General features: G+C 53.2%; 1 protein-coding gene across 3 annotated transcripts in view; it reads right to left on the reverse strand.

Moving 5' to 3' along the window:
• Positions 1-7,537, reverse strand: part of MYH14 (myosin heavy chain 14) — a 107,884-nt gene extending 100,347 nt beyond the window's left edge. For all 3 annotated transcript variants that reach the window (XM_006160113.2, XM_014592265.1, XM_014592264.1), the window contains exons 1-2: positions 7,381-7,537; positions 3,535-3,945 (exon numbers count right to left, since the gene is read on the reverse strand). In XM_006160113.2, the coding sequence (XP_006160175.1) occupies positions 3,535-3,942 (408 nt within the window). In that variant the 5' untranslated portion in view covers positions 3,943-3,945; positions 7,381-7,537. The remainder of the gene's footprint in view (positions 1-3,534; positions 3,946-7,380) is intronic.
• Positions 7,538-9,411: the final 1,874 nt, after the last annotated feature.

A 9,411-nucleotide genomic window follows, 5' to 3' on the forward strand; every position in this document is an offset into this window, starting at 1 on the left:
AGGCACTGCTGCCCTCCTGAGCCACTGGCTGGCCCGTGTTTGGCTACCCTTCCCCAAACTGTGGGAAGAGGAGGTGACCATCCCTACCTTACCGTCTCAGGAGGAAGGTGGGGAGTGGACAAGGTCATATTGGGAAGAAGTTTCAGACAGCACCCAGCAGAGACACAGGTACCCACTAAGCATTAATGGCCATTATTAAGGCCCAATTTGCACCTATCGGGGCTTCTGGAAACTTTTGTGTCACTTTCACTTCTTAGAACCCAATTCTCTGGCATTCTGATCAAAGCTCTAGTTCAGCCTTACGATTTTTTTTCTCTGAACTTTCTAGATAATTTTGCCAGTGCATTCGCTGGAACATGTGGTCTACAGTCAGACCAATGGGGGTTCAAATCCCAGCTTAGCCGGCTCCTGGCTATGGGGTCCTGTCCAAGTCCTGCCCCCTTTCTAAGGCCCAGTTTCCTCACCTATAGAATGAGGATGACAATGGATTCTGCATGAGCTTGCTGTGAGGGTTCAGAGCATTCGTCCAGGCAAAGTAGGACCAGCCACAGTGGCACAAGCTGCTGAGATGCTGTGCTCCCTAGGTTGGGGCCACATTGGAGGCCCAGCTTTGAGTCTTGGTCCAACTGAAAGACTGAGCGTGGTGCAATAGGACTATAACCCCACGACTTGGGAGGCTGAGGCAGGAAGATGGAGAACTCGAGGTTGGCCTGGACAACTCAGCAAGACCTTGTCTTTTGAAGGGCTGGGCATGGCGATGCAGCAGTAAAACATGCCAGTCTGCAAGGCTGCCCCACGTGGAAAGGTCCTGGGTTTGTATCGAGAGACCTCACTGAGTGGGCCTGGCATGCACGTGCCCATGATCTGAGGCTGGGGTGGATCACAGCATGAGACCCTGTTTGGGAAGCTATCTCCCTGTCTCTGTCTCTCTCACTCATGGAAGACATAAATAAACAGTGGGGGGCATACTGGTGGTCCCAGCTGGGAGGCTGAGGCAAGAGGATATTGGTCTTGTCTTTTTTTTTTTTTTTTTCTTAATTTTATTTGTTATTATTTATTTTTTAACTTGACTGGAGGGAGAGAGAGAGGAAAAGTGAGAAAACAAGCCACCAGGCCTGGGACTCGAACCACAGTCGGCTATGTGGAAGTCCAGTGGAAGTCAACCACTACACCACTTGCTCCTCTTCGTCTTGTTTTAAAGAAAGGCAAAGGGTAGCTCAATGATGTGGGTGTCACTCTGCTCTCCCAGGCCTTCAGTGAGAGCCAGACGAGGCGATCAGGCAGAGGCCTCTTTCCCAGGGCTCATAAAGACATGTGAGGTGTCAGAAAGGCAGCATAGCCGAGAGGGGCACCAATCCCAGGCCAGTCAGACAGCTCCGAGTCAGCCACTGCTGTTCTCAGAGACTCAGTTTCCCCATGGGAGCCAGACTTCATAAGAGTGTTCTCATTTTGGTTTTGTCCCCTCCTCAGGGAGGATGTTGGAGCAAACTGTGAGAGCCCACCAGTTTAAGCGAGTATTTGGGCCATGATAAGTGCTGGTTCCCTAGGTTCAAATCACAGCATGACTCTTCACGGCTGTGTGACAGGGCCCAGGTCACTTAACATTCCAGAACATTCGTCAGGTGATATCAGGAGTCCCTGGCCCAGGGGTGAGTCGATAACTCACACACAGCACTTAGAAAGTGCTTGGCGCGTCAGAAGTGCTTGATAAATATTTGCTAGCCATCCATTACTAGTATTTTTCATTGTTATGCCACATTCCCTGTCAATCTCTCTAATCCCATTTGCTCTTATGTTAAATGGAATTAATAAACCCTTGGATGCCCATTAGAACCGCCCTGGAAGCTTATTAAAAACAAAAGCCATGCCACACCCCCAAAGAGCTTGACTTAAACGGTCTGGGGTGGGGCTCGGGCGATGGTATTTTCTGAGAATTCCCCAGATAACTCTAATATGAAGCCAGGAACTACTTACTGTCCAAACTCAACTGTTTGTTAAAGATTAACACAACGGATGTCAAATGCTTAGCAGCAAGGTAGGTAGACTACCATAGTCAACCTCACTACCCTCAATCCCATCTTAATCTTAAAAGGCACCACAACAAAGTTGGAAAGCCCAGGGCCAAGCTAATGGGTCTGCCAGATCTAACTGGGCGACTCTGGTCAAGAAATTTGACCTCTCTGTGCCTCAGTTTCTTTCTCTGAAAAATGAGGACCAAATGCTTTTAATTGTGAAAAATTATTGAGACAATGAATTTTGGAGAACTTAAAAGAGCGTTTAGTAAATGCCTCGTACATGTTTGTTTCTCTGGGACTCAGTTGTCTCTTAAGTAAAATGGGGTAGTAGATTCTACCTTGCCTAAGGTGAGACTAAATGAGTTAACAGATGGACAGCATTCTGTACAGAGCTGAGTATCTAGTTTCCTTCTTTTTTCTTTTAAGAATTATTTTGTTTTGTTTTGTTTTTAATTTGCAATAGGGCATGTGTGCTCATCAGAGACCAGAGACAGAGAGATAGAGAAATCAAGCTTCCTGCTCTGGGACTCAGACCACAGTCAGCCATGTGGGAGTCCAGCACCTTAACCGCCATGCCACCTCTTGGTCCCAGTAGTAGTTTTCTACACTCATCAGGTCTCATAATTATTTTTACAGATCTATAGCTCCTTCCCAATACCCTTGGGATGAGTTACTTGAGAAACTTGAACTCTGTCATTTGGAAAATAATATGGCTTACTTAATGAGGTACTTCAAAAAATTCACAGAAAATGGAATTAAAGTATGAGTTTATTTAGATGTAAGATATTTTGGACTCCATGCGTGTTTTTGTAATACTATGCATTTTCTATGAGTTTTTGAAGATTATTCATATATATTATGCAACTCCAATAGGGTCTAAGGCCTTCCTGGTAGCCTAATAATTCATAATCTGGCAACTATGCATAAAATAGTTACAGGAGGGCCAGCAGATGGTGTAGTGGTTAAGGGCACTGGACTCCCATATAGCCAATGATGGTTCGAGTCCCAGACCTGGTGGCTTGCTTTCTCGCTTTCCCCCTCTCTCTTTCTCACTCTGTCTCTCTCTGGTCAAATTAAACTAAATAAATAAAAATAAATAAAGTTAAATAAAATAATTCTTTTAAAACATAGTCACAGGACACCGTGACTAAAAAATGTAAATGGCCTCTCATTTTTTTTTGAGAGGTTTTTGCTATAGGGCTCACGTGTGCTTGCCAGAAAGACAGAGACAGAGAGACAGAAAGCAAGAAATCACTCCCCAGTGGGGATGAACATGCCACAATCCCTTCTCCTCCCTCCATTCTCTAGGGATCTTGGGCACACATGCTCACACGCCCAGCGTGAGTTTAAGCCACCCAGTCTGGGACTCAAACCATGGTCGACTATATGGGAGTCCAGCAACACAGCCACTACACCAAATGCTGGTCCCAGCAAATGGCCTCTCACTGATTCAGGCTGGGGTATTGACACCCTTTGGGCCTCCCGGGACAAGGTTTCCCCAGGCCCAGAGGATACTCACGTAGATGAGGCCGGAGTAGTAGCGCTCACGGAGGTTGTGGAGGACCGAGGCCTCGTTGAGGCAGGTGAGCTCGGCCATATCTTCGGCCTTGCTGAACTTGGGCGGGTTCATGCGTTGGATCTGGTCCCGCGGTAGCCGCAGTCGCTTCCCGCTCTCTGCCAGCTCCACCTCAGCCTCTTCCTCACTCTCGTCCCGCAGCGCCGCAGCTTCGAACCCATGGACCTCCGAGGGCACCCACACGAGGCGCCGGGCAGTCCACTCCACCTGCGGGGAGCTGCCGGAGCCTCCGGGCCCGCCACCTGCTCCAGGCCCACGAGGCGTGAACAGAAATGGCTGGGCGGCCTCTGGCACTGGGCCTGGCCGGGGGGGCGCCTTCCGCCCGGGCACCGACATGGTCACTGTGGCCATGGTCTGCAGGGGAGAGAGGGAGAGAGGGTACAGGTCAGGTAGGGCTCGGTCCCGGGACTGCGCAGCCCTCCCCAGGCACCCCAGGCAGTTCCCTCGCCTTCCTTCAGCAGACCTTTCACACCTCTCAGGCCCGCTCACTCCGCCATTCATCTAGTAAGCCAGCAGCGGTGCAGGCGCAGTTCTAGGTGTTGGCGACATAAGAGTAAACCGGTAAACGGGTAGGGAAGGACTCCCGCTTCTAGAGCTGACATTTTAGCCCCAGTGATCCGATACTGGTGCCACCGCCGTGGCCCACTGGACACCTGAAATGTGGCAGTTTCATAGGCCATCCTGTGGCCTAGTGGTTAAGAGAGCTGGATCCTACAAGGCTACCCCTAGGGACTTGAAAACGCGCACCCATCTGTGCGTGCCCCCAAGTCCCCGCAGGTTGGAAAGATGGAGAAGCAACTGTGGAGTGACCACACCCCATTGGGGGGGTGCTTTCTCCCTCTCTCTCTCCCTGTGCATACACCCTCTGCAAAAAAGAGAGAGAGAGAGAGAGAAAGGAGGAGGAGAAAAGCAAGTGAAACTGAGGAAATTTTTACTATATTCCACTTTAATTAAATTGAAATGGAAATGGAGAGTCCAAATGGTTTAAGTGTAAGATACACACCAGATTTCGAATACTCAGTGGGTCAAAAAGATAACTCATTGGCACTTTCATATTTGATGACATATTGCAATGATAATTGCTTGGATTTTGGGGTTAAATAAAATACATATAAAATATATAATTAACATTAATCTCATCTGTTCCTTTGTCCTTTTTCTTTTTAATGTGGCTACTAGAAAACTTTCAATTACACATTTGGCTCACATTCGATTTCTGTTGGACAGAGCTGCTCTGCTCCCAGGAGACAGACGTGAAGATAAGTAAATTATACAGTACGTGGAATGGCGATACATGCCAAGGACAGAAATCAAGAAGGGAACAGGGACGTTGGGCTGAGAGTGAAGTTTTAATTGAGGCAGGCCTCTCTGATGGGGCACTTAAATAAAGACCTGATGGAGATGCAGGAAGGTAAAGCCCTGGGGATGGAGGAAGGTGAGGAAGGGAGAACATTTCAGACAGCCAGTGCAAAGGCCCTGGGGCAGGGACGTGCCTGTGTGTCTGTGGCACTGTGAGACGGCCTTTTCCGGAACCAAGTGATGGAGGAGGAGAGGGGAAAAGAGAGGAAAAAGAAGGACAAAGGGTGTGACTTTGATTTTACTCTGAGATGTGAGCCCAGTAAATGTTCTTTTTAAAATTTGTTTGTTTCTTGCCTTTTAGAGTTTATTTGGGAAAAGAAAAAGAGAGAGAAAGATAAGCACCCTTAATGGGATGGTACCCCCCCAGACTTCCTAACCAGCCAGGACCATGGCACGCATGCCTGGTATATGTAGGTCGGTCCGAACCCACAATCCCCCAAATGGACCAGCTTCTCTTGGCCAGTGTGCTACCTGTGCTCTGAGCCGGCCCACCCCAGAGAGGGTATTGTCTAACTTTTGTCATTTCGGTTCCCTGACCACCTCGGGTCATACCGGCTGCACACCTGTATAACTCCCCAGTCTCTGCCTCGCTGTACTTCCCGCCTGGCTTCCTCCTCTGAAAAATGGAGAGACAGGCCTAGTTCGCTCATTCCTGCATTTGCTCAACATTCCCGGGTCCTTTCAAGTACCAGGCTCTGCCCACAGTGGGTCTGGGAATGAATCAGACAGGGGCCCTGTCTGGAGGAGCTCCTGGCCTGAGGGCAGGGAGGGGACCCAGTTCCAGCCTCTGCCCCCGAAACTCTAATGTGGGCTGTGGGCCAAGGGGGCAAACCAGACATTGCAGAAGGCAGAATGCCCAGCCCTGCAGGGCGCCCCAGCCAGTAATGGACAGACACAGCAATTCCAAGGCCATTCCAGATCCGTCAGGAAGAACAGCTGAATATCCTCCACCTGGCATGGTGCCCTCCTCCTGTGTCTTCCATGGCCTCAAACTACCCGTCACTGCCCAGCACTCCAGCACAAGACCCTGGGATGTTTCTGTCACCCCACCTGGGTGCCTCTTCCTCTGTCTGCCAGGCCAGAGGCACCTGCTAGCCCCCACCTCCTGCATACTTCGGAAGTCCTTCCAACACCCAGTCCCCTTGGGACTCCCCGACTGGTCCCTGCAGAACTCGGTCCTTCCCTCTGAGGTGCTCCCACGTGGAAACTCAGCTCTGTTCACTGGTCCCCCCACTTTCTCTCAGACCCTCTCCTCAGACCCCCAGCACCAGCCATTCCACTCCCAGCCACTGCTGGCCCAGATGTTCTCAGCCTCACACCTGGCCCCCTGTGCTCAGAACAGCAGCCCTAGAGTCCAGATGGCCAAGGCGCTAGGCCTCCAGTGCGGCCTGATGCACTCAGAGCCAAGCTCCATCCTGGGACTTTACCCCCACCCCACCTACTTCCTTTCCAGTCCTGTGGCCTTTGACCAGGAAGAGTTTGGGAGTTACTGCAATCACCCAGCCCTCTGCCTCCCTCCCTGGAGCCAGGAGTCCAGATCCCCAGATTCTCCCTCCCCCAGGCTCAGGGGTCTGGGCTCTCAGCTCCCTTCCCTCCAGGACCCAGGATCTGAACGCCAGCCCTGTCCCCCAGGCAGTCTCTCACCTCACTGCACCAGACTAGAGGTGAGGATGCTGGTTCTGAGCAGGGACAGCAGCCCTGTGGGCCGCCAGCAGGCAGGCTCTGAAGAGCTGCCCCGCCCGCCCTCAGCAGGAGGAACCCTCTGCCAGGGCTCATTACTGTCACCTGGGCAGGTGAAAGCACCTGCCCTGGGAGGGGCAGACTGCTGGCTTGAATAGGAAAAGGAGCCAGGGATCCGCCCCTGGGGCAGGGGTTGGGGGCCTTTGGCATCGGGCCTCTGACCTCAGCTTGGTGCTAGGATTCTGGAGTCCCAGCCCCTCCTCCTCCTACCCAAAGGTCCAGCCCCTCAGCCCCTCCTTCGTGGGACCCAGAAGTCCAGCCCCAGACCCTCCTCTCCAGGTCCGGACCCCCAGCCCCTCCTCCCCAGGACCCAGAGGTCCAGGCCCCCAGCCCCTCCTCCCTCAGATCCAGAGGCCCAGACCCCCAGCCCCTCCTCCCTAAGATCCGCAGTCCAGGCTCCCAACCCCTCCTCTGCAGACCCAGAGGTTCAGACCCCCAACCCCTCCTCCCCAGGACCCAGAAGCCCAGACCCCCAGTCCCTCATCCCCAGGACCCAGAGGCCCAGCCCCCCAGCCCCTCCTCCCTAAGACCGGAGTCCAGGCTCCCAGCCCCTCCTTCCTCAGATACAGAAGCGCAGTCCCCCCAACCCTCTCCCTCATTTTCGGGAATCCGGCTCGGGCTCGCAGCTCCTCACCTACTCAGACCCGGGATACCCGGGTCCCCCTCTCCACTTCCCCTGGACCCACCTACCCTGGACCCAAGCGTTTGTGCCACCGCCTCCTCCTCCACCCGCGGATCCTCTGGGCCACCTGGGGGCACCCGCCGGAGTGGAGAGATGGTGAGGGGCGCGAGAATCCTCAGCCCTCTAGAGAGCACTCAGGTGCGGCTACCTTGGCGGTCCAGAGCCGGGCGGGGCCACGTCGCGTCACGGGGCGGGAGCCCGGCTCTGATGTCACCCAGCACCTGCCAGGCTGGGGACGGGGCGGGTCCTGGAGCTGCAGGGCCTTTGACTTGGGGGGTGGGGAGGTGTGTGGCGGAGGCGCCTGGGGCTTCACCTCTTTCTGGCGGGCAAAGATCAAGGACCTGGGGCACAGAGGACTGAGGATTCTGGGGTTCAAATCCTGCTCAAGGTTTATGTACCTCACCTCTCTTTGCTCTGAGGTGCGGCCAATGAAATGAACAAAACGGTGTGGAGAAAGGACCCAGCCCAGGGCTTCATCATTTTATCTCTCTGAGCCTCAGATTTCCCAGCCCTGGAAACGGAACACAATCCGCAGAGAGTACGGCCAGTATCAAGTAAGATGACAAAACGTTATTCTGGCCTCCCGAGCTTCAGTCACCTTACTCTTTTTTTTTTTGGAGAGGTTTTTTTGGCTATAGGGCGCGTGCGCTCGCCAGACAGACAGAGAGAGACATAGAGACAGAAAGCGAGAAATCACCCCCCAGGGGGGATGGTCATGCCGCAATCCCTTCTCCTCCATTCTCCTCTCGGGATCTTGGGCACGCATGCACACGTGCCCGGCGTGAGTTTTAAGCCACCGGGTCTGGGATGCGAACCGCGGTTGACTACGTGGGAATCCAGGGACATAGACATTACGCTAACTGTTGGTCCCCAGTCACCTTACTCTTAAAATGAGCACTTACTCTGTGCTGGGCATTTGTTTGCTCTTAGAACAGCTCTCTCGTAAAACGATCTGGGCAACAAGACAGTGACAATCAGCATCTTCATTTCTCTGATGGAGGAACTGAGGCCCAGAAAGGCAACGTGCCCAGAGTCATAGGAAGAGAGAGCTGGGGTTCCGGCTCAGACAGATGAGCTACCGTTCTGAAGGAGGGGTTTGCAGGAGGCCTACTAGGTCCCCAGGGATGTCAGTTTCCTCTCCCCAGTTGGTATTTCTGTCAACCTGATTCCCTGTCTACACCACAGGGACCAACGTCTTCTGGACACTGAAGGTTTATAAAGGTTGACGAGGGACCACCAGGTGGCATAGTGGTTAAACGTTGGGCTACCACATGAACAACCACGGTTCAAGTCCCGGGGCTGACAGCTTGCTTTCTCACTTTCTCTCTCTCTCTCTCTGTCTCCCTCCCTCTGGTGAGCGCATGTGCCCTATAACAAATTTAAAAATAATAGTGATAAATAAAATAAATAATTCTAAAAATAAAATAGCTAAAGAACTCTACACACAGTTGGTCTCCTGAGTGTAACTCTCGGCCTGCAGTCACCGTTTCTGCCCAGTCTGCTTTTTCCTCTGTAAGATGGGCACCCTATCACCCGCTTCGGAGTTCATACGTTAATCAAAAGAAATTATTTACTCTAAAACTGAAAGCGGCCGAGCACATGGTAGGTGCTCAAGGCAGTCTTTCCTCGCCCCTCTGCCTCGCTAGTCACTACATCTGTCACTGGCTCCCCATTTTCACACGTGAACACGGAGACACTGTCATTGGGGGTGGAGGATTGAAGGCGATGACTCAGGTGTTAGAGCGTTCAAGGTCCGAAAGACAGCCTCAGTTTCCCCTTCTGCGGAATAGGCCCGGGGACGCTGGCTAGGCCCCCGACTCGGCCTCGCACACAGTGGGAACTCGAGTTGGGGGAGTGTAGACGGCCCGCCCCCCGTCCCCCGCGCCGTCCCGCTGCGCGCCCAAGGTGAGTGTCCGCGTCGCCGCCCCTCCCCCGCCGCCCGTGCCGGCCTCCGGGGTCCCTACCGCCACCCCCAGGTTCTAGCTTTCCTGGGCCCGGTCCCGTTTTGCCGTCGCCGGCGGGATGCGGGCCCCGAGCGC

This window comes from Tupaia chinensis, unplaced genomic scaffold, assembly GCF_000334495.1.
Source record: "Tupaia chinensis unplaced genomic scaffold, TupChi_1.0 Scaffold000673_1, whole genome shotgun sequence".
Lineage (NCBI taxonomy): Eukaryota > Metazoa > Chordata > Mammalia > Scandentia > Tupaiidae > Tupaia > Tupaia belangeri.